We start from the raw sequence: 25,240 nt of genomic DNA, 5'->3' as shown, positions 1-25,240 counted from the left end.
CTGACCTGCTTCCCCATGGAATGGCCAGCTCTGTCCTGATGACATATTTGGAACCAGTGTCAAACCTGCTCACAAACCCTGCCTTTCTTCCAAACCCACTACAACTCTTCACACAGCTTTTGGCAATCTACAAATCCTTCTCACTGCATTTCTTACAGCTATATTTTTTAACAAAAAAAATTAATTATCCCACAATAAGAATTGCTACATTCTGCAATGGACACCTTTTATTGTAAAAAGGACAAACCGTAGTGTTCGCCAAGAGAAAGGTTTTTTAAATTACAGGATTTGGCAGGTTTCTGTTAGCTTAATGCCCCACCTGCTGGCTGACGACTAAATGACATGGTGACACTTCCCAAAGAAGTCACACGCCTATTATTCTGTCACCAGTAGGTAGCTATATGCTGTCATGGCAACTGGTACCATTCTGCGTACAAGATGGACTGCACAGCTGGGTCCACCACAGTGTGAAGATTAACAGGCAGAAATAGAACCGAGATGGTTATAAACCAGACATAAGCCAGACTGATCACGCTGAAGTATTACAAAGCATAATGTGAATAAGAAATACTACAAAAATAGTGAACTCCTCATGTATCTTTAGCTTGTAAGAATTCCTACACCTTCATCTGCACCCAGCTCAGTCACCATACTTATCTATGTTATATTCAGGGATAGTTTCTCAAAAATGGATCAGAGTGTCTAGAACCAGACCAAAGTCAAGGCTTAAAATGTAAAAATATTTCAGTCTCATTTATTTGAGAATGCTCATTGAAAGAGCAGTTTTAAAGCTTATTTTAAAGAATGAGTGCAGTCTACTGCTCACTTTTTAAACCAAACCTCACTTGCCTGGAGGAGCTCTTGCTTGAAGTTAGTGCTGGCCTGACTTTAAGGCCTGCTTATGAGTTTGAAAAGCATGAATAAGAGCCCTTTCACAACCAGATGTGCTTCATCATGTTCATTCCCCACCAAGCTCAGGGAAATGGAGTTAGTAGACACCTGCTCAGCTATGCTGAAACATGAAATGTTTCTGCAGTGGCCCTGAATTTACACAGGAACATAGAAGACGTTCTTTCCCCAGACACAGAAGAATTTGCTAAAGTGTCAATTCCAGGATTCTTTTATTTCAATCTACTGACTCACCAGCTCAAGGGTCCTGAACATCTTGCAGGTATTACTTCATGGAATCAACTGCCTAAAAGGCTGTTTTTAAAAGCTGAAGAGATACAATCAAGTTACCTATAGCATGAGAAGTAAAAAAAAATCCCTTTTCAGGCTTCCTTCAGCCCAGCAGCCACATTTGGTAGTGTCTCAGTGTAAAAAGCAGGCTTTGGTGTGAGCTGTCACACAGCACAGCAGCTGCCCACCTTCTAGAGCCCGCCATTCTGAGGTGCTGTGTGCCTTTTCGAGTTCAGAAACCCCAGTAGAACAAAGCTCACCAGCCCAGATTTTGCAGTCTACTAACAGGCAACACAGCCTAAAACTTCACCACTGTTGATCATGTTTATCTTACTTTGAAAAATCTGCATTTAAAACCTGTTAACACAATTGCACTTTTAATTAATGAAACTATCACAGACACCCTGAGAAAACAAGTAATTTGAGTCTATCTATATATCTTTCTCCAAAGTCAGGGAATAACCAATGCAACAGTGAGAGAAGCACAACTGACAATTTAGGTTTTATGAGTAACATTCAAATAGAAAGACCACACACTTATTTCACTATCAAAAACACACGAAGTCCAGCATTTACAGGAAGTGTATTATCAATAAAGATCTGTGTGTAGTTAGTTTTCTTCACAATAGCTAGCATGAGGATGTTTTAGATTTGTGCTGAATAGCGTGCTGGTAATACAGAGATGTTATTCCTGAGCAGTGCTTACACAGAGCCAAGGCCATTTCTGCTTCTTGTACCGCCATACTAGTGAAGAGACTGAGCAGGCACGGGAAACTGGGAGACGTAGCAGGGACAGGTGTTCCCGACTGACAAAAGCTACGTTCCAGACCACAGGACATCATGCTCAGTTTACAAAGTGATGTGAAGGAGAAGCAGGGGACATTTGGAGTGATGGCATTTGTCTTCCCAAGTCACTGTTACATGTGATGGGCCCTGTTGTCCTGCAAATAGCAGAATACCTGCCTGCTCATGGGAAGCAGGGAATTAAATTCCTTGTTCTGCCTTGCCTGTGTATGAGGCTTCTGCTTTTACTATTACAAAGGCCTGTATCTCAACCCACAAGTTTTACAGCTACCATTCTAATAAGTATCTCCCTGATTCCACTGGAGAACAACAAGCAGCTGCATGGTACTTGGTTGCTAGCTGGGGTTAAACCACAATCCAGTGTTGCAACACTTTTCCTTAGAAGAGATTCAGTAACTAGATTGATTATGTATAAGGATCTCTATTCTAGTGAATAGTAAAATCAGGAGTACCAAGCAAGCAACCTCAGTTAACATTCCTAACATTTACTGCTGTATTGGTAACTTTTATCTGCACAAGTGAAACATCTAACAAAAAGGAAAAGACCTGCTTTGCCCCCCCCCCCCCCCCCATATTCTAGGCAAATCAATTCTGCACAATTGATCAAAATAAATGCAATAAATAGCATTAAGGGAAATCTTATTCACACTGTAAGCTTTTTGTCTGTATGCTATCTATAAGCACATACCTTGATCAATTATGTTTTCAATGCAATTGTTCTTTGACATTTCACAGCTACAGCCAGAGTCTGTTACGTAGGCCTGGATGTGAGAACCCCTCTGATGGCTGTAGCAAAAACATCACCTGCAGCAGACTTGAAACCTACCTGAAAGTCGCACATGAGCTGCTCAGTTCCATGGGGCACTGTACAACCAATCCTGGCAAGGTGATCTTCTCCCCGTAACCTAAGATGCTACCTTCAGATTTTCACCAGTTGTTCTTGGGATATCCAGACCCCTGACTTTAGTAAAATTCAATAGAGTCTTTGACAATTTCCCACAGCATTCTCCTGAGCAAACCAGCTGCTCATGGCTTGGACAAGTGGACACTGCTGGGTAAAACTCTTCAAGATGACCAGGCCCAGAGTGATAGCAAATGGGAGTTGCATGCAGACAGTCACTAATGGGGCTCCCAAGGACTCAGTATTAAGACCAGTCCTGTTTAGTATATTTATCAGTGATTTGGACAAGATCAAGTATACACTCCCTGGGTTGCAGAACACATGAATCTGGATAGGAGTGTTGATCTACAGGAGGGCAGGAAGCGGGGTCTGCAGAGGGACCTGGACAGGCTGGATTAATGAGCCAATTTTATGAGACTCAACAAGGCCAATTGCCAGGTCCTCCACTTGAATCACAACTCCATGAAACACTACAGGCTTGGGGAAAAGTGGCTGGAAAACTGCACTGGCAGAAAAGGACCATCCAGGCAACCCACAGTGCTGGTCACCTCTATCCCAAGCTGCCACAGGGGTTCAGAGCCACAGAGCTGCAGGGACACTGCACTAACAAGACATGCCAATGGGAGAGTTGGGTGATAGCTAGAGATTGACTTGGTTACCTGTAAGGCCATCAGGTGAGACCACAGGGAGCTGCAACCTCTGCAGCAGAGCCCATTTAGCAACCACAGTCCCTTCTTAAGAAAATCCCAAGTCACTCCCACCATCTACTGCACTACATTGAATTTCTTCACTTTGACATCCCAGGCACTGGGCAGAAATCACACCACATAAACACATGCTACAGGCCTTCATAATGCTTTAATTAAATGGTCAGATTCCCCTGGCCCAAGACAGCTGTTAGGCCCTGGGCAAGACACAGCTGCCAGAATATGAGCCAGTAGTGTTCCCAGGTGGCTAACAGCATCCTAGCTTGTATCACAAAGTAAGGCCAGCCAGATCCGGGAAGCAACTGTCTCCCTGTACTGGACTCTGGTAATGCCACATCTTGAGTACTGTGTTCTTTTGGACCCCTCACTAGAGGAAAAATGCAGCACCACAGCATGTCCAGAGAAGGGCAACAAAGCTGGTGAAAGAGTCTGAAGCACAAGTCTAAAGAGGAGCAGCTGAGGGAGCTGGGGCTGTTTAGCCTTGAGAAAAGGAGGCTTGGAGAGACCCTGTCACTCTCTACACCTACCTGAGAGGAGGCTGGGGGTCCACCTTTTCTCCCAAGTAACAAGTTACAGGACAAGAAGAAATGGCCTCAGGTTTTGCCAAGGGAGGTTCAGTTTTGATATTCAGAAAAATTTCTTCACAAAAGAAGAGCTGTCAAGTGTTGGAACAGTGGTGGACTCACCATTCCTAGACATATTGAGAAGATGTGGCACTTAGGGAGATTGTTGGACTCAGCAGTGTTAGGTTAACAGACTGAACTCAATGATCTCAAACATCCTTTCCAACCTAAATAATTCTGATTTAGTGTATGGCCTCTGACCAATTCATATTCTATTCCCTCCCTCACTGTCCTCTTAAAAGCTACAAATTGACATGTGTGTGCTCAGAACACATTTCTACACGATTACTTCACCGTATGTATGTAGGATCCCCTTTACATGTTTTATAAAAGGCATCATTTATCTTACTATAACATACAGGAGCCACTAATCCCATTTTAATAATGTAACTGCTTCCTTATACTCAGGAATAGTAAGGTCAACTTATGCTAAGAATTGGATGGCTGCACAACTCAGCTGCACGTGACCCTATTAACTGCTACAGGCAAGACGCTGGGTTGTTCGTCCCCTTTCCCCCAAGGGAGGCAGTTCTGCCACTCTGGTGAAACGCGTCCTGGAGTACTGCATCCATCTGGAGTACTGAGCACAGGAAAGACATGGACCTGTTGAAGCAAGTCCAGAGGAGGGCTATAGAGATCATCAGAGGGCTGGAGGACCTCTCCTATGAAGTCAGGCAGAGGGCAGTAGGATTGCTCACCCTAGAGAGGGGAAGACTCCAGGGAGACACTATTGAGGTCTTCCAATACTAAAGGGAACCTCGAAGAAAGACTGAGACATTTTAGTAGGGCCTGTTGAGACAGAAGCAGTAATGGTTTTAAACTAAGATGGCAGATTTATACTGGACAGAATGGAGAAATTTTCTTCCATGAGGTCCATCAGACCCCAGAACAGGTTGCCCAGGAGTGGTGATGTCCCATCCCTGGTAACATTTACAGTCAGTGTGGATGGGGCTCTGAATTACTTTATCTAGTAGAATATATTCCCTGCTCATTGCAAGAGGATTCACTAGATGACCTTTAGAGGGCCCTTCCAACTCAAGCCATCCTAAGAAATGAACGATGAATTAATTTACAGTTCTAAGCAGAAATTCTTTTCCAGGAAAAGAAGACAACCTCTGTTTTAATTGGTGGGTTTAATCCTAAATTGTTCTAGGAAGACTCTACAAGAAGTTTAAGAATTCCTTGAACATTCATTCATAGAGGAACAAGCACAAAGTAATGGGGGAGAAGAGAGTTTAGGTTTGTTCTAGCCAATAAAAGGCACCACACAGGAAAATATTATTCCTCTAAATTTAAGACAGCCTAAAGAGGTTAAGTTCAGAGTGATCCTGAATGGGGATAGGGGAAGAGGAACGCAGACTCCTTGACAGAATCTTAAAGCCATTTGGGATGGAAAGGATCTTTTAAGGTCATCTAATATAAACACCAAATAGTGCAAACAATACCCTGAAATTTGAACACCTACTTACAGGAACAGGTGAACAGAAGCTTAAAGGGTATGATACACATACCCTGAGAAGGGGTACTGCTGACACATCAGTACTGTCTCACAAGCAGTACTTCTAATATCCCACTACATCAGCAATGTATTAACTACAACATGCATCTTTATTTGACTACATATTCAGAAGTTTAGAGATAATTAAAATCAGAAAAACTATCCATGCAGTAACTGCTTTAGGACTAGCAGCATAAATATTCTACAGCAACATGTTTTTAAATATAAATCCTGCCCTCATTACTGTACTTTCTACAGTCTCACAACCTTAAGGTAAAGGAGTAGAAAACCCTTTTTCATGTTTGTGTTGAGCACCCACTACATAGAACTTCACACTACTGGGGGGGAAAAAAAAACCAAAACAAAACAAAAAAAAAAAAAACCACCAAAACAAAACAGCCACCCCAAACAAAACCCCCACAAACAAAAACAAACAAACAAACTCTTTACACATTTATTCACCAAAGTTGAACCCTGAGCAGTCCCTGGGACAGTAACAAAGGCCTTAAACTTGGGGGAGACCTTCTTCCTTAAAAGAAGTTACAGTATGTGAACTTGTCCCCCCAAGGTTCAGCCCAAACTTTAGAATAGAAACAAAGCAGGAAGTAAGAATCCATCTGGGTTGTAAAGCTACTTCAGGATTTTCGAGATGCATATTCCATCTGAAGAAACCTCAATTTTCTTAATAGCTTGAGATCACTTTCTTTTAAACTTTCTTAGCAACCAAGTGGCAGACATTAGAGCTCTTAAATTATACATCTATCTTAAAATAATGGTTTACAAAGTCATTCCTGCAAGGAATACAGAGTGTAGACCTGTTAGACGACTTCAAAAATCTCTCAGTAAGGCATACAAAAAAACCCTGTGAAATACAATTAAGGGAAAACCCTTTTGTTTCTTTGTAGCAATAAAGGATCACATCACCTTCAGATTAATATAGTTTATCAGCTTGGTGTAGCACACATACCTAGGAAAGGAAAAAATATTTCCATTTTGACAGGGAATTAGTGTCTGTGCCAGACAATCATTCTAATGGAGATCCAAGAATACCATCTGTCTGGCTGTCTCATTCCAAGAATAATTCTGTCAGATGGTCAAGTGGGTAAAAAGATATGAAAAGGCCATCAGACAGCAAACTGGGGTACTTCAGGCAAGAACCGTAACACAAACCAAGTGTCATAGCTCTAGAATACCAATTAAATGCAAGCATTGTATTTTTCTATCTTGTCTAAGCCATTGTTTCTTTTGACAAAGAGCTGTCTTAATATTTAAGGTACACCCAAAGCTTTTGAGTATCACAGAATGTAAATACTGTGTGCAAGCAAATGCAGATCCACAAAAACTCACTACTGCCTGCTAGTTCAGTTAACATGCTCCACTCGATTTGAGAATACAAGAGGTACAAATTTGCAAAATGCTCCAACCATGCACCGATTTTGGAAATGCCTTCAGTCACAGCAATATTAAACATGTTTCAATGCAACAGGAAAGAGATCTACCTACTGGTTTTGTGTTATGCTTTATGTTAATGTTATGTTATAGGGTACTTCAAAAAAACATTAAAAATGCATGGGTTTAGTTATAACTAAAGAAAAAAACAAACCAGTTCTCTACAGGTAAGCAGCTAGCAGAACCAGCACAGTGTGATCTAATGGAAGAAAAAAAATAAGTGGTATTTGTAGGGAGGCCTTGGTTATGCATTCCCCTGTGATAAAACCACTCAGGAGGCCTGTACCAGCATTTCAAACCCACTATACAATCCACTTGCTCACCAGATGGTCCTGTGCATAACACTCGGTCAAATAAACAGAAAATACGCACTCTGCATAGGTATCTTCTAGTCTAATCTCTTCTTTTGGTGGTGGGATTCTTCAATGAGACAGCTATGCATATGGCACTTTGTATTTTCTTAGAGCTACAGCAGAAAGCTTTAAGTAAAGCCTGGGGCAACCAAGCCAACCTAAAGCATTAAACCAAAAAGAAATCTGTGTTTGCAAAGAAACGACTATCTTTTATCAATAAACTGACATCACAGCTTTGAAAGCACATGCCAGCTGTTTAGGTACTGGGAGTTAGAAAGGACAGGGTCCTGAATGAAGACTAGAAAAGCCTTGCAAAAAAAAGCTGCTGACACAGAAGTTAAGCATTTACCAAGCCACTACCTTTAAAACAGCAGTCCGGGAAAAACACAGCAAATCAGCATCATGGAATGCTTAATACTATCTTCAGTGATGTGAAACAGTGAGTAGAGAAACTGGTATGGGATTTGCTTTTTCCAGGTTAATTTATGCTATCAGAACATTGGTACAAAGCTGCATAAAGTGGCTCAAAAAAAACTTACCCCCATTCTCCCCCACCCTACTTTAATAAAGTTTTATCCAGAACACTCCTGAGCAGCAGCCCTTGGACATTTGCTCTAGCCATATTCCCCCCTTACATGTTCAGTTCCCTTCTAGACATTTCACTAACATGTTTCTGGCCAAGTCTTTGCCTAGCCATTACTACCTCTAAGCCTTCTGGAAATCTGAAGCTGAACATGACATTCTAAACAACCTCATATATACGTCCTTAACAGGAGAAGACTAATTTTCTTTTATCATCTGGAGAGACTGAGGTGTTTGAGTAGGAGAAAAAAAGCAAGGTAGGACCCAACATACAAGACTGAATACAGTTCTCAATTCTATTCTTTCAAAACTTCAACTAGTATCTACACAAAATTAAGGTTACTATAGATTTATAGTAACTGGAAATCTCACATAGAATAGTAAGTTATTATTTAGATTTGTCACACCAGAAGTTTAGGAAACCAAGGAAAAGTAAAAATTTATTTCACTGTTTCACAATACACACCTAAAATCTACATGATTATTAAAACAGTCTTACACATACTCTGCATCACATAACAAAGGCTCATAAGTGCAGTATTTTCTCAGAAGTTTAAAATACAGTTATTGCTAAGATTTTTCAAGTAAAAAGTCCTGTATTGGCTGACTGAGGGTCCAATACAGATAACATTCTTGCATTTGAAGTTACATACAGGAATTTTAGGATTCTCTTCATTACTTACCCAAAAACAGTAGTGATGCTCAAGACTGCAGGTACATAGACTGTCATCAGTGAACATAACCACATTGATTATGTCATCTAAAGGCAACCAGGACTTACACAGCTCCAGCTCAGTTACAACTTCTCATCATCTTCTGCACTGATTTAAGAGTTCAGTCTTAAAATACAATCTCTTGGGCAAATAACTACTTCCATTTTTGAACTGCAGGAGTTAACTGGTCAGTATGAGTGAAATTGTAGTTAATGAAAAACCATGTGTAATATGCAAACTGTACCTTAAAGCTCAGAGAAAAATCCACATGCAGCAAACATATAAACTCCCTAACATTCCAGTCAGTTGTCAGGGGAAGCACACAAACAGTAGCACTGAAGTTTGTCACCTCTTACAACTTTGAACTTCAAACTACTCAAGCAACAACAACAGTATCAAAACAGGTAGAACACGAGCACAAACGTACTTGAAGTAACTTTGAGAAATATTACACTCTGTATTGCTAGTAACATCTAGTTAATTAATTTAGATACTCTGAAGTCTTCGTTGATCAAACATTTTTGTGTACTGTCCTTCCTCTTCTGAAGTGGTATGTCTTACTCTCCTGGGATGGGACAGAAGGGAAGATAAGAAAAAAAAATTAATTTATCAGAATAAAGCAACCAAAGTTGTCATGAAACTATCTCCAGATACCCTGTACTCTATTCACCCCTCTCCAAAACTGAGAAAACACAGCTTTTCTGCATTCCTGTTTCAGAGTACACCTACCTGTCTAGTTCATATCTGTCCTTCTACAAAAAGGAAGCAAGGTCTTAGAAATTAATAACCTGAAATTACACATGACTTGGAATGGAATCAGAAATTGCAAATCTACAAAGACTGAACACATACAGCAAAAAAAAATGACAACCACCTACCAACCTGGACTACGATTTATTGGTTAAAGCAGAGACAAAGCATAACCAGCCACCATCCACCATAGGTACTTCACTGTACAGACAAGGTTTAAAAGCAACATCCTCTGTCCAAACTAGGGAGTAATCTACTCCTTTTTAAGCCATGTCACTGAAAAATGACTAGCCACACTTATGCTCTAATTGTTCATTAACTGTTCAGCAATTTTTTATGCTGTCCTGATTAAACCCACTGACTCCAATTTCAGCACTTCCTTCCACCATTAAGCTACTGAGAGCCAAACCCACACATCTCAGAGCATGTACAAGGAAAAAAAAATTCAAGTGGCATTAACAGGTATGAATCCCTTCATCTTTATGGTATCCTGTAGGTGAACACATTGAAAGTCAGCTATGTTTCAGGGATATAATTTTGCTTTCACTACATACCTTTACATTGTTGTCTTGTGATGCAAAGTCATTTATCAGCTGGTTCTCAGGACTAGACATACAGGATAATACCGTTTGCATGCCCCTGTCCACAGACTTCTGAAATACAGTTATAGGTGCATCAATACTGATTTTCTTAGTTAGGGCTACAAGCTAGCAATGCCAGTGTGTCACAGGGTTTACTTGGCAATCAGGATTCCTCAACTCCCTTGTGTTCCCTGAGGTATTTATAATTTTTTTCTCCATCCTAATCTTTTAATATTAGTAACTCGTTATCCCCCTTCAGTATTACAGCATAACAATTCTGACATGATGCCAGTTCACTTGTGGATTAGGCCGACAGCTGAGAAATGAAGTCTCCTTTAGAAAACTGAATTCAGAGCCAACTGTTGGCTCAACTGGGGTCACCTTCCACAAAACAGTGAGAAAGGGAGAAAGTTACCAACTCAGATATTTGAAGCTTAAAATAAATCTACCTAAGACAGCAGGCAGTGCTATCTAATCTGCTTTTTTAGTACCTGGAATTTTCCCTGGAATTTCCACAGATTAAGCAAAGTCTTGGCAGTAGACTTAATCAAGTAGAACACACATTTTATCCAGCCCTCAGCACTGCAAACAAACACTAACAGTTTCAAGGAAATGTGAGACTTCTGAAGCTGTACACAGAAATCAGATACAGTGGACTAAACAACTGGCTGAAAGTAGCAACTATAACCTTGATTTCTAGGATATCTGTTCAAGGCCCTTGACAAAGCTAAATAACTCTCATGTGCAAATTTCTGGGAATAGGATTTATGGTAAAGAACATTAAAGTTTTGAGAAAGCACTTACCTTTTGTGGGCTGTTAGGCAACGGCAGGAGTTCTGGAACAGCACATTCCATCTGTATAAATCCTGGATCCTCAGTGCCATGATAGTTTACTGAAGTATACACCTAGAGAGTTTTTAAATATTACAATGTTTCAGTAACTGGGAAAGCACGCATCCTTGTGGTGTCATTGATTCTCATCTATCCATAAACTGTGCCAACTTTATCTTTGCACCTTTTGATAAAAGTTTCATGAGTGGGGGAAATACTGTATCATGATCTGTTTTATTAAGACAGTTTAGAATGATACGGTAAAGTTGCTTATCTGAGGTAGTTCTAGAACAGTTGTCTGCTCCTATAATCAAGATTGTAACATTTAACAGTGAAATCCCCATGCACACCTACTCTAAAAACATTTTGACCTGCTACTATTGAATTGTAACATGATATACTATGGCCGTATCACATTCATGGATGTTATTAAAAAAAATTTATCTCAAGCCAATAGTGTAATCAATATTTCAGTGACTTCTGGTTGCTTTCAGAAAAAGAATACCATTCAGAATAAAATTATATATTACAGCTTTTAAACACTTAATCAAAACCGCAGTCAATAAATATACCTAAAGAATACAAAAATGCCCAGGGGCAAGTTTAAATTCCAACATTGTTAAACAAATACAGAGTATTTTCTCCCCTTTCTTGTGAACACTACTCATATAAAGTCACAGAAAGCAAGGAATTTTTTTAGAAGCCAGCAGCACCATCTACAGTTTGTAGCAGCCTGGGAAATGATTTTTAAAACCTGTTGAAAGGAGCCAAGAAATTCATCAGTATTTGCAAAGAACACTGAGACTTCTAAAGTTTAAAAAAAGATTGTACATCAGGTTAACTTATTTTTCCTTCAACTCTGCCTGGAAAACCAATTCCAATTAGGCTAAAATTCCAGAGTTCTGTGACTAGAACATGTAGAATAATGCCAAAGATCTGTTCTGCCAGGTAACTCAAAAAAAGCACATCAGTAAAAATGCTAAAAAACTACATACTCTCATCAGCAATTACAGATTTTTGTAGACCAGATTACACAGATCCAGACAACAGACTGGTATCAAGCTGTAAAAACAATGTGCTATTTAAGACAGTTTCAGAAACCTAACTTTGTAGACTTACCGGAGGTGGAGGCATAACATAATTTCTTTGCTCCCCAGCAAGCCATTGTGGTTGAGCCTTAAAAAAAATTGGACAAGAACCACCTTTTATTCATTTATTTCCAACATTGAAAAGTAACTGCTCTGCAGGAGCCACCATTAATAGCATTTCATGTCTTGATTTTTCACAAAACAGTACTCCATACATAGTCTTACCTCCAGCAAGATACCTTGTTTTATTTAACTGTCTCCTCGTTCCAAGTTGCAAAAAAATTAAAAATATTTCTAAATATTAGGAAAATAAGGGAAGTCAAAGTACCTACGCTGAAAACAAATCTCAAACTCCTAGTTGCTTCCAGTTACTCCTAGTTTCATTTCAGTAACAGGACTTAGCTGCACATTTCATTTCTGAGTTCTAACATAACTATCAGCTAAGCACCTTCTCTGATGTTTTGTAGTGCAAGAGCACATCCCCCCCCCATACTTCCCACATTGTATCATCTGATAAGACTCTGATTCCAAGTACCTAACACCCCACACTACAGCATGTACAAACGCAAAGCTTCCTCCCAGAAGAAAAAGTACTACTAATCCATGTACTTTTTTCTCATTTGGAAGTTGTTTTATCACTGTATATTTAAGCAATAACAGTAAATGAAACAAAAATGAAAGAGTACGCTAAGCTATTTAAAAGTTCTCATGTATTTTGTTTTTCTTTGGTAGCTGTGAAGGAGAACTGACAGAAAATAGAATTTTAAGAATGAGAAACACAGAAAGATCAGACTCCAGTTAACACCTCATTCCAGTTTTGTCAGGTATCAGCCCTTCTGCTTCTACTAAAATTTTACATACCTGATAGTTGTAAGCCGGTTGACACCCGATGGGAACTTGCTGCTTTAGCAGTACAGTTGGTGATGAACTGTATTGATAGGGCTGCAAATAAAGCTTTTTTTAAAAAACCTGCAAGTTTGAAGCAAGATACAAGTATGGTATTTGTAGAGGTATTAGCCAGGAGCACATTTTTAGAAGTATGTAGTTACACTGTTATTTCAATTCCTGTGCAGACTAGACTCACAATTTTAAAGCAACCCTTAGATTTCCCACAGGGCTTGCTTCAGCACTTCAGGCACTAATAATGTCTACAAAGTGGGATTTCAAGTGTCTTATATATCTAAAAATCCCATATCTGCTTGTAACTGATCTTTTAAGTCATTTTAGAACTGCAAGTCATGCCATAAACTTCAAGGAGTAGATCTGAAGCAGGCTAACTGCTATGAAATAATGGGGTACAGTCTGAAGGATCAGTTTCTAGGAGGCAAAGGAAGCCAAGTACTGCAATTAAGACCATTTCCTGTATTCCTTCCCTGTAAGTACCCTGACAGTGTTAACCTGGAACCTTCTGAGATTCTTCAGAGAATAATTAAAGACACATTCCAACATTTAGGAGAAATAATTCCCTTAAATTAATAAACTTAAAGAGAATCAGCAAGAATAATATCATCAAGCTCTCTGCCTTGCAGCAAGTCTGCTCTTCCTCTTTGCTTAAAATACACAAAACAGGCTCAGTTTGTAGTCAGTACTGCCCCATTGCACTGCCATATCCTACAAGCTAATGCAGCAAGAGAGTCTAATCTGGTCCATTCACAGCATGGGACTCATATGCAGGCCAGAAGCACTGTACCCACACCTCAGTAGAAATGCTTATCTGAAGTACCAGTACAGTGATGTCCGGCAGGCAATACAGTGCTGGTCACAGCTATGAACAACAGATGCTGTAACAATGTTCTTATAACACAACAGCAGTTCAAAACCAAGGATATGTTTGGCTAGCAGGACAGAAAGGTACCAGAGAACATCTGATCCCACACTAACTTTACAAGAATACATTTTAAATTTTGTAGCTTATTCTGAAGCAGGAGAGCAATACATTAAATATCTTCATTTGTGAAGTGCATCTATGACAGGCAATAAGATCACTTAAGAACAACTAAGTAACTCAATCTTCCCTCCACTTTTAACAGTTCTCATTCTCAAAGGTTATCTTCCTCTTTTTTTATAAAGAGTTAATATCACTGAATCAATTTTTCAAGGATCCTGGCATTCCTTTGAAGTGGTTTGAAGTTGGGTGCTTCTTACTGGGGAAGGTAATATGAGAACTGACAAGATCAGATTGGAATCTCAATACATACTCCAGAAGTTGTACATGCTTGCATCTTCAAAAATTTTTAATTGTGATTCAAAATCAGCGCCACGTGCAGTCTTACCTGAACATAGGGTGTTACAGGGTTCATTACGGCTGGAGGCTGCACGTACGTCTCCACAGTCTGATTACCCCACACACTCTGAAACTGTGGTGGGGGAGGACCAAGAACTAATTGTCTGGGCTGCACACAGGAATCTTGTTTTGAAGCAGATAAAAAAAGAGTATTAAGACATTACTACATGTGTTTCATTAGGAATCTGAGTTCAAGCTGAAAAAACTTTAAGGGTTTTGACTCTAAAACTTAACTCAATATCAACTATATTATATTGTGCTACCAACCTGAGTCTTTATTATTAAAACAGTATCATACATGTGAGGTCATAGAAGTCAGAACCAGGGTTTCACTGAAATGTACATATTGCATCAGATAAAGAAGTATTTGCAAGGACACTGATGTATAATTAAGAAAAAAAATTGTTATAATGCCTGCAATACGAACAAATTTATTTAGATATACTTACTTGAGTTTTGTTGTTTTCTGATTGCTGGCCCCAGTTTCAGCTTTTTACCATGGAAGTTGATTTGTGACTGAAAGACAAGTTATTCTCTGTAAGCTGGGAATCAGCAAGGTGAGTGGTTCAAGAGGTTTTAAAGAGACTGGACTCTGCTTCTACACCACAGTAGATCAACTCCCATAAAGGCTCAACAGCCTCCAGCCTTCTCCCTCAACACCGTAAGCCTCTTATCTCTGATGTCCTGCAGCACCCTCAGCTCAGCCATCTGCTTACTCACCGACCCTCCAAAATTATGTATCACTTGCCCTAGCAGCAACATGTACTACTACGAGTTTGCAACTATGTATCAGAGACTGTCGGCCCTGCAGTTTTATACACAACTTTCAACTATTCTTGGCTCAATGAGAGTATTGACAGAATGACCACAGTCTTAAGGTTTCTAGATTTTTGGTTTAGCCCTGTTACCACAATTTTAGTGCCACGCATTAAAGTCAGTATTGGATGCAGACAGTTTGTCCAGATTCTCCATCATGCGTGACTCTAGAGAAGTGCCTGCTTCAGAAGAAAATACATGGTTTTGCAATTTTCTCCTATTTCTACTAAAAGGAGTGCTTTGGACAAAAGCAACTTTATTGCTGCCTGCAAAAATAAGCAAAAATATAATGATATAAAAGCATCTTGTTTGTTCTAATTTCTATCAGTATGAGAAGATGATTCAAGAGATATATGGGGGCAAAAAAAAGGTGCAATACCCAGACTAGTTTGACAGGTGGATTGGTTTTTGATTTTTTTTTTTTTCCTTCAGGGGAAGGTATCTTCTGGTTGGTTGATTTTGGGCATTTTTAAATTAATCCTGCAATCCTGTTATGCCCAATATCACACAACCACTTTTCCCACCTCAACAATGAGAACTCCTAGGAGACAGGCCTCCCCTCAAACCAGAAGACAGCATTCTGTACTGAACTGCAAACAGACCAGAGTGCAGTTACAGACTTAAAGCAGAAGAAAAATACTGTCAGGCTGAACATGGCTACAAAGCCAGGCAGATGAACACAGGCACCAAGAGTAATTTTAGCCACAGAGAGGCTCTATGTCATTCATTTACAGAAAACACTGTGACCACTCAGTGCAGATAAGGCCAGAAGTGATTTAGTGAGGTAATCTTTCCTTAACAATTTGAGCTCCACACCACCAATGGTAATTTCCTCCTTTCTTCCATCCCCTCCAAAAGCCAACAGGTTTTCAAGATGATTTTTATCTGAACGTGTTTCTTCCTGACATGGCAGTAATTTGTACTGCCTGCAGACCTGAAATGTGCACTGAAAAAGAAAATCAACCACATGCCTCTGGGTCTTCCAAGACACCTCTGGTATACGAAGTCACATCAGTGAGTACTATATTAATAGAGGAACACTGCAGGCTCCAGTTTTGAAGAAACACATGCAGAAAATCAGCAATGTACATGGCTGAAATGTCAGTGCTATTTAAGAGGTCTCCACAGGAATTGTTACCTCAGAGCAAGCAATCCACACTGACATAGCATAATAAATGTAATCCCTAGTAAAAAGAAAAAGGTGTTCTCAGATGAAGTCTGTTGCTCAGTACAGCAGCCACTATATATTTTTGTCATCATGCCATTAAAGAACAGCAAGCTCCTAAAATTTTTTGGTGAGAATCAAGAACCTCCTGCTGGGGTTTTACTACTTTCCCCTTTATTCAAACATGTTCTCTTCCCACTTTTGGAGCTGGATGGCCAGTAAACACATCTGCACATCACAGAACACTACATTTGTAACTGGCACATCTATCTGATCTACTTCCCTATCTAAGCCTCAGAACCAAACGAGAGACTGCTCATCCTCCAGAGACACAGGAGTTTTCTGAGGCAAAGACTTCAAAGAGGCAAGTATTTCAATACATGTTATTTTCACAGTTACTGTATTCGGTCTGGGGAGAAAGAGGGGAAAAATAAAAGCTTTGTCAGTGGTTTGTGACCTGCTCAAGTCTATCAAAACCAAGTAACTGATCTCATTATAAGCACGAAGATTTCAAATTTCTCTGATACCAAACTCCCAAGACCAGAAGGGCTGTAACAGTTCTACCCTTTCATCTCCTGTGTTAGCTATAGGAAGACCATATGATGACATGGGAACAGCTGCAGCATAGTCTAAGAGGCTTAAAAAATACTTGCACTCCAGGTAGCATCCAAATGCAGAAATACTGCAAGAGAAACATATTTCAACTACTGAGACATAAAGTAAACAACTAATACTGTCTTCCATGATACTGTTATTCCCATGCCCTGGATAACCCAAAATGTTATTGTATTTCATCTATCTGTGCCCAAAATTGTTACTGTCTCTAAAGACACTGGAGCCAGAAAACAGAACCATGGGGCAGAGCAGGGTGAGCACCCCAGCCTTTTAAGAAATCAGAGCAAACAGGGAGAGCGCTCTCTCTTGCCTCATGGTCTTTGCTCAAGGCAGAGGCCCTGCTCTGGGGGTTTTTTCACCCCCTCTTTTGTTTCTCGCTTGCATCTTGGACTGGCTCAAGGTGAATTCCATGACTGCCTGTCTGCAGCCACCATGGAGTGGCCCTGCAGAAGCGAAGGCACCCAGCCCAGCTGCCTTGCCTGACTGTCTGCTGCCAAGAGGAAGGTAAACCCCTCCATGAGTTCTAGCCCTTGGCCAAGTACCAGCTGCCGGACTGTGCCAGCTGCATTTGCAAATGGAGAGATAAGAAGGGGGGAGAGGGCTGTCACCATCTTCCCTTAGTCTTTGGAGCCACACTCCAGCTGCAGAGGCCACCATTTCGGGGGAGGTGTCACTCCACCATTTTAAAGTTTCTCTTTGTTCCCAGAGAGTCCAAGCAATTTCAGCAACTTTGTAACTGGTGACTATTATTGTTATTTTTTTGCCTGTTGCTATTTACCTCTTTATTAGGAAACTTATTTTTTCACTTATATCCATCCATATTTATTTCTCCTTATTGGTGGAAAGGGATTGGTTAACCTAAAGGGGAGATTACTCATTATAGAGTATCCCACTTGAATTACCTTAAACCAAGACATCCCAATAATTAAATGTCTGCATTTCTGCTATAAGCAAAAGGGTTCTATGACAACCATCCACTATAAAAAGCAAGCAGCCAAACACACTCAAGGCTTTCAAGCACATAAATAAATGAGAGCAAATCAGGAACAGAATGACATGAGATGTTCAAGATCACCAGGCTAACAACTAATTACCTGAAAACTAATTTTTTTTTCTTACTTAAGCAAATACATAAAGATTTTACCACCAGTATACATTTTAGCAAGTTTACTTTTTGGGCAGCCCTAGACTTTGTGTGTCCCAACTTACTCTACAGGGTACATAACTTGGCTTCCCCAAATTTGTCTCTAATCTTCATACATCAACTTCTTTGGATAATTTAGACGAAGAGCTTACCTCAACTATCTTTTGAACATCCACATTGTCAAGGAAAGACACAAATCCATACCTAAAACGGAAGAACAGACTGTTCAGTCATCAGTTGCACTTGATTGTTAGCCAAATTCTTTTGAACAAGACCAGTTAACAAAGTGCCAAGTACACTCTATGGCACATAAAAATTATCAACTAGGACATTAGTTTATGATTCAGCATAAAAATCTATTTACTGCTAACTAGCTGTATCTACTACTGGACCAGATGAAAGAAACCAAATGCCAGATTTTAGAATAATATGAAATAAAAATAAGGGCTATTTTTCCATTTTAACTACTCAAAACAGGTAGTGCTGTTGGCATTAGCAACTTAGAAAGCTAAAAGATTAAGTAAGATTAATTAAGATTTTGACTTATCAAATTTTGTATTTGCTACAGAGGTCTGGATGAAAGCAGGCATTATAGGAAGAATGACACTAGTGAGGGAAGCAATTCTTGAAGAGGTTTTTCAATTTATTTCACTCCCTCCCTAATTTATCTGCTCTATACAATTAAGATCATTTCAGAGCATTATAGTTACAATTGTATCCCATTAATGGAATAAGTCAATTCATTACCAATACTCCTAACATACACTGGCTAACTGCACAGTAGGGTTCACTTTGAGGACTAGCAAGGGATATGAGAAAATGCATTTTACTTCCAGCTCTTCCATTGCTATACATGCTGAAGAAAAAAAAACATTTTAGGATCTATGCATAGAACCTTAAAAAAACTGGGCTGGAAGGCACCTTAAGAAGATACAGTATCCTTCTCATAAGGAGGGATAACCTCAAAACTGGGATGGCTTCCCCAGAACTCAGGGTAAGATCCTTCATCTTCTTATTTACAGGTTTCACCACAGTAATCCAGAACTTTTCTATATATCCAAAGGGAATTTCCCTTATTTCAACTTTGTTCACATACTTAGTTTCACTCTTCACCCAAACAAGTTTGGGCTGTTTTACTCTAGAACTTATTCCCAAGTGTCAGGAGAGTGCAGACTCACTGCACTGAATAAACCATTTTAATTCTCTTAACCATCCTGAATTGTCTCCAGATTTTTAACTACTCTAGCCATCAGGAGAGTCTTACAAAAGAACTGGTTGGGTAAGCATAACACAAGTTAGGTTTCCAATGGTTAAGTGACAAAGAGGTTCTTTTCCCTGAAGGGTGAGACTGAAGTCAGAAAATTCATACTATTCTTCATAAGATTATACAGATTTAGTCGGGGGCAGTACAGATTTACTGGTTTCACAGTGTTAACTCACCACAACAGAAAACTGTAGCTAGTATTAAGGCTTAAGCATGTCAAGTGTGTTGTTAAGTATCTGCTCGTATCACCCACTACAGAATGATGTCCCCATAAGCAGCAACTTAAAACAACTACTCATTTTACTCACCCCTTTGAAACACCAGTTCTGTCAGTGATGACTTTGACCTCCTTCACAGTACCATATTGTTCAAAGACACTCCGAATTTCTGCTTCATTCATCTAAAAGAAAACAAGGTCTGAAACATCTTCAAACATGTTCAACTGCTTAGAACTGATTTAAAACGGACAGTACCATTTTTAAAACCCATTTTCCACTATCTTAAGAACTAAAGGTTTGTTTTGGAAGACATATTCCAGATCTCCCATGACAATTCAACACCTTCAAGATCGGCAAATGCACACATGGAAAAAAACCCACCAAACAAAAAAAACAAAAAAAAAAACAAAAAACAAAAAAAAAAAAAACAAAAAAAAAACCCCACCACGAACAAGTAAAAAAATCCACACCAAAACAGGAGTTAAAATTCCCATTTCTTTTCCACTGAAGTACCCTACACCCATTTTAAACAATTACAAGTATATAAATACCTTTATGTCAATTCCACCAACAAAGACTGTGTTTGGCATGATTTTTCCTTCTGGTAAAACATAGCCCTGACTGACTGTTGCCGAATAGGTGCTGCCCTCCGTGGCGCTCGAACACTGGGTCTCCACATGGGCTGCCTAAAAAATTTAAACAGAAATACTTATTTTAGTCAACTAAATTACACTTTTAAGATATCATAATGTCTGCAGCTTCGTACAGATACAGGCTGGGACAAGGAATTTTAACAGCACAAATGGATCATTCATCGAGAAAAAAAAATGAAGTAATTATTCCAAGAAGTTTTAAAAATTTAAATCTAGACCTAGTCTAGACTACTTTTAAGTAGCCCTGCCAGACTGTATCAAATTTTGTGACTAATGTTGCTACTACCAGGGTTTACCCCATCTCTCTTGCTGCACCTCCTCTTGCACAAGAGGTTCTAACACTTTTCAGTTCAAATTAAACTGGCTCTACAAAATCTGGCAGGAAGATCAACATGAAGTGAGCAGTTTTTCACCCACCTGATAATTCTGCTATTGTTTGGCTGCATACACAGCTAAAGGACATTCGAACTGAAATCTGAGATGGCATCTCCACAGCACCCTCAAGCTAACTTAACTGTTGCTTCTACTTCTTTCTTTCTGGATGTTTCAGCAAACCAAGCTAGAAGTATTCACTCTGCTGTGCAAGCTCCCTGGCAGCGTAGAACAGGAAAGAGCTCTCAGCAGAGGCACCCAGCAAGTGCCAGAACCAGCACAAGGAATCTGGTAGCACAGATACTGCTGCTACACCTGTCACACATGGCCTTGGCTGCCATGGAAGTGCAGTGTTCACGTCTCATGCTAATGATGCGGAATTTTCTAAGAAAATTCACTTATTTAACACTCTTACACATTAAGTACCTGAAAGAAAGAATAAACAGACTACTTAGGCATTCTGGCAAGATGTTCAACATCAGAAATAAGATTTATTAATACATGTATTTCCTAGAACTGGAAAAGGAGGTGAAAAACGCACAGTGGTTAGTCTCCTAGAACAAAAAAAAAACCAAAAAAACCAAAAACAACAAAAAAACCTCTCTCCAAAGCCACTTTTCAAGTTTTCAATACTGCAATGCAAAACCTTTTCCAATTCAAAAAAATTACTGTCGTATCTAAACCCAAATAATTTTATCAACATAGCACTACATAAACGACTGTTCTTCTACATACCCTATGCGCAAAGAACTCACACTGCTGCTGAATCATTGTCCAAAGCCTAAACCACCTCAAGTTTTCAAGTGGGAAATCCTGCCGGTGATGAATTGGCTACACCAGAATTATATAATCAGCTAAAGTGACTCAAGCCTTTAATATTACTCTAAAAGGAGTCTGATTTGCCTTATCTCATGAAGTCGCTTTGAAATCAAATTTCTAGATGTCAGGAATATTAGGGTTTATTCAGTTTTTCAGCTTACCTGAATTAATAGGTGCTTTTTCTTCTCTCGTCATAAAATGAAATTAATCTGTTTGCTATCTATTATTCCTGCAAGCATGAAGTTTAAATTGATCCCGGAAAACTGATATATTGTGGTTCTCCTTACAGTAGTTGTGAGACTAGCTACAGACTTTCGGCAAAAGAAAAGGTGGAAAAGGATGATCGTTGGGCCAGCTGGAGGAAATACCTACCTACCCACCAACCCAAGTGTTACTACAAACATCACTCAGTTTTATGCTCATCGAGGAAACGAAAACCCCTTTTTCTTGGCCACACAAGCCCACGATTTCTGTGTCTTCTCCCCGGCTTCAACACATTCTTTGTTTAAAGCAAGCGTTTTTGGGTTTTTGTTTTTTTTTCAGTTGAAACATTTGAACCCCGTGACCCACGTCCCGCGGCGCGGGCGCTGAGGGCGGTCTTCGTGACGGCGCCGCTGCCTGAGGGAAGAACACGGCTGGCGCCGCAGCCTTCCCGCTGGGCACTAAGTGGAGCCCTCAGCCCAGCACTGCACGCTACGCACTTACGAGGCACAACTTTTCCTGTATAAAAAAAAATAATTTAATAACCTAGACAAACAAAAAGCCCACCACCTTACACGTACAGTGTTTGAAGCGTCAGCGCTAGTGTCACAAATTTTTTTATTTTCTCAAATAAAAAGAACAAACAGCAAGCAGCATGTTGGCGCGAGCTCAGGAGCCCGCAGCTCCCGCTGCCTGCGCGGCGCCCGACGGGCCTTCGCTCTGGCGGGGGGTGAGGGACGCCGGGCCGGGGAACTTGGGGTGAGCCGGGCGCCGCTCGTGGGGCCCCGCGCGCGGCGCCGCCGCCAACGGCCGCCATTTTACGCCCTCACACCTCGGCTGCCCCGCGCCGACGGCGCATGAGCAGGCGGGCTTGGCGCTCAGGGCAACGGAAACTGCGCGCAAGCCCCCGCCTGCCGCACTGCGGGCTCAGCGGGAACCCCCGCCACGGGCAGGCGGAGGAGCGCTCCCCGGCCGTGCGGAACGGCGCCATGTTAGCGCCGTCACGAAATGGCGGCTCAGGGGTGTGAAGCGTCTTCCGTCGCCAAGCTTTCACCAGACCGTAACGCCGACGGCTACGAGCCACAGGTTCCCCTCCACAAGTCCCCGGCCTTTCAATTGCGGTAGTCCCTCCCTGACCTTAACCGCTCGCCTCGTAAGACTTGAAAACCCTTCGTAATACTTAAAATGCTAGCAGCCCTCAGGGGTTCAGCCGCCTCACCGCGTTACAAGGCGGCACTACTCCGGGCTGTGAGCATTCCCATTTCTCACCCCAAGAACAACCTAAAGAAGTTACTACTCCACTCCGCTGCCCGCGGGGAGTCTCACCAAGGCACTACATCACCCAGCAGAAGCCCCACCGGCAGCTCGGTGTTCAAACGCCCTACACCAGCCCACTTCCCACCTCCCCAGCATAGCTGCCCTTCCACGTTCACTCACCATCGTTCACCGGACCTGAGGTTGCGCTCACGCACTTAAAAAATAAATAAGGCTTTTAAAACTAAACCAATACGAAGCTTTTTGAGAAAAACTAAGTGCAGACAGTTGGTTTCCTTTGAACGCAAAATGGAGTTACGGACGTCGATAAAGGCAGCTCTGAGGTATTCCCGTTCTCCTTAAATAGCCCCATTGGGGGCTGGGACGGAAGAGGCCACACCCGCTCTGTTCACTCACGCTCGTCCCCTCCTGCACCACATGGCGCCTTTGTCTCAGAAGACAAAGGATTGAGGATACCGAGGCTTGTCTTTTTGGGGGGCAGTTAGGTTGGGACTATCGCTTGTGGCCTTGTTGTGCTGAAAGTTGCTGTTAAGTGCATGTGATAGCAGCAGCAGCTCTTGCCATTTTGACAAGAACTTGCACTTGGCTTGTGGAAGATTTGAGAATGCTGCATTTTTGTAGAGGCTTTAACTCACTTCGAGGCAAAAGCTGTAGCTCTCTTTTTAATGTCTTCATGAACCGATGTTATATAGCTGTTCTAGAGTAATCTGTTTCTATCCTGTGACCACCTGTGCTGAATACCAACTTTCTGTCTGATCACCAGTGGCCCAAGGCCATTCTAGAAGGAAACGTCTCTGGAAGCTCTCCTGGTTCTACAGTAATAAGATGGGATTTGGAAATTAGCTTTAAATAGCTGCTTGCCACTGGTATCAAATGTTTAGAGCAGATAATGATTTTAGAAAGTTCCAGGGAGTAGGGAAGCTTATGGACATCTCACCAAAATTAACCCAACCTCTGACTGGCCTAGATTAGTAAGATGTTTGATTTATGGTTTGGGTTTTTTTAATAGCAAAGACATAGGAGTGATCCTTGTTAAGGATGGAAAATGGAAGTAGAAAGCAAAACAGTTTACCAAGTGTTCACCTTTTCCAAATGTTATATTAGGAATCCAAAGTACACTGCTGCACTGGATATACATGGGACCCAGAGTTAGTTTAGGTAATAGCAATAACAAAGCGCTGATCACAACAGATGTATTTATGTTACCTGTAGAAGAGGTTTTTTTAAAGTTGTTGGGGTTGCAGTATTATGTAAAGGTAAGCATATGCCTGGGCTTTCATTGCAGCTAATGCCCACTTACTTAAGTAAAAGGCATGCTCTGCCATACTTTATCAGATCTTCTATACGTTTATTTGAAATGGCTGAGACTTTGAAAATGGGCTCCAACAATAAGGGGAAAATAATGCATAGTATTTACTTTAATATAATGGATTCATATTTGGCCTTAAGGGTGGCAACAAGTGAGGCTGTTCCAAACTTTTTTGAAATGGGTTTGGGTCAAGTTTGTGTCCTGTTTTCCTTCACTCGATATTAGCTTCTAAAATTGGAGAAGATCTGTTGCTTAAAACAAAGGGGAGAGTAATTTATGTTCTGCTGTCAATACACAAATCTCAAAAGGAGTGGAGGCAGTGGAGTAGAAAATTATTGTCTTAGCTTGTTTTATCAACATTGCTATTGGAATGGTTATTACTCAGTAGATTTATTTGTTAAATGCACTAAGTAACAGATGAAGAAACAAATTTTATATTCTGCTACACCATATAGTACTTACCACTTTAATACACCTTTTTTTTTTTTTTCTGCTTTAATTGGGACATTGGTAAATCAATTAGTTTAGTAAATCAAAGTAATTCCAGGAGAGCGTCTGGCTTGGAATCTGATAGGCTTCTGATTACAGACAGTAGTGCTTACATATTGAAATTTAGTAGTCATAAGTACAGGACTACATGCTTTAAGTCAGGTTAGATTTAGTCTTCCTAGAAGCAGAACTAAAACTGGATAGCAAAGGTATTATATAGCATTTGAATTTTTGTAGCATTTCTCATAACTCTTCTGCAGTTTTGGGACCTTTTCTTGAGAATCATGTTGACTCTTTCTGTAAAGTTAAAGCAGCTAACTACTCTTAGGAGATAAGTAAACATAAAAAGGAGAACATAAAAGAGATATCAAGCTATTAGATTAAGAACAAGAGAAGAAGGTCCCAATTTTTAGACAGCAAGCTTGCCTAAGAAAAAGATGCTGGGTTACCAAATAGGATTTGAATGTATGTTTTCTGAGTTTCTTACCTCCTACTGAGGAGAGAGTGCCACGTGCATTTCACAGCAGGCTTTAAAGCCCTAAAAGCTAAAAAGGTAA

The 25,240-nt window shown here is 40.4% G+C and overlaps 1 protein-coding gene across 1 annotated transcript; it reads right to left on the bottom strand.

Annotated features, from left to right (window-relative positions):
* Window positions 1-6,152: 6,152 nt before the first annotated feature.
* On the bottom strand, window positions 6,153-23,240 carry DAZL (deleted in azoospermia like). Its single transcript, XM_042044257.1, has 11 exons — window positions 23,048-23,240; window positions 20,117-20,251; window positions 19,656-19,747; window positions 18,236-18,287; window positions 14,793-14,859; window positions 14,333-14,466; window positions 12,921-13,001; window positions 12,091-12,147; window positions 10,945-11,046; window positions 10,114-10,212; window positions 6,153-9,374 (listed from the first exon to the last, which is right to left on the bottom strand). Exons 1-11 carry the CDS (start codon window positions 23,048-23,050, stop codon window positions 9,321-9,323), a joined length of 876 nt encoding a protein of 291 aa, XP_041900191.1. The 5' UTR covers window positions 23,051-23,240; the 3' UTR covers window positions 6,153-9,320.
* Between the last annotated feature and the right edge of the window lie 2,000 nt (window positions 23,241-25,240).

Source organism: Corvus kubaryi, unplaced genomic scaffold (genome assembly GCF_017639235.1).
Source record: "Corvus kubaryi isolate FWS band 111438036 unplaced genomic scaffold, C.kubaryi_AGA036_p1.0 37398, whole genome shotgun sequence".
Classification (NCBI taxonomy): Eukaryota; Metazoa; Chordata; class Aves; order Passeriformes; family Corvidae; genus Corvus; species Corvus kubaryi.
The sequence above is the reverse complement of the archived record's forward strand: the minus strand, read 5'-3'. Positions and strand labels throughout refer to the sequence as shown.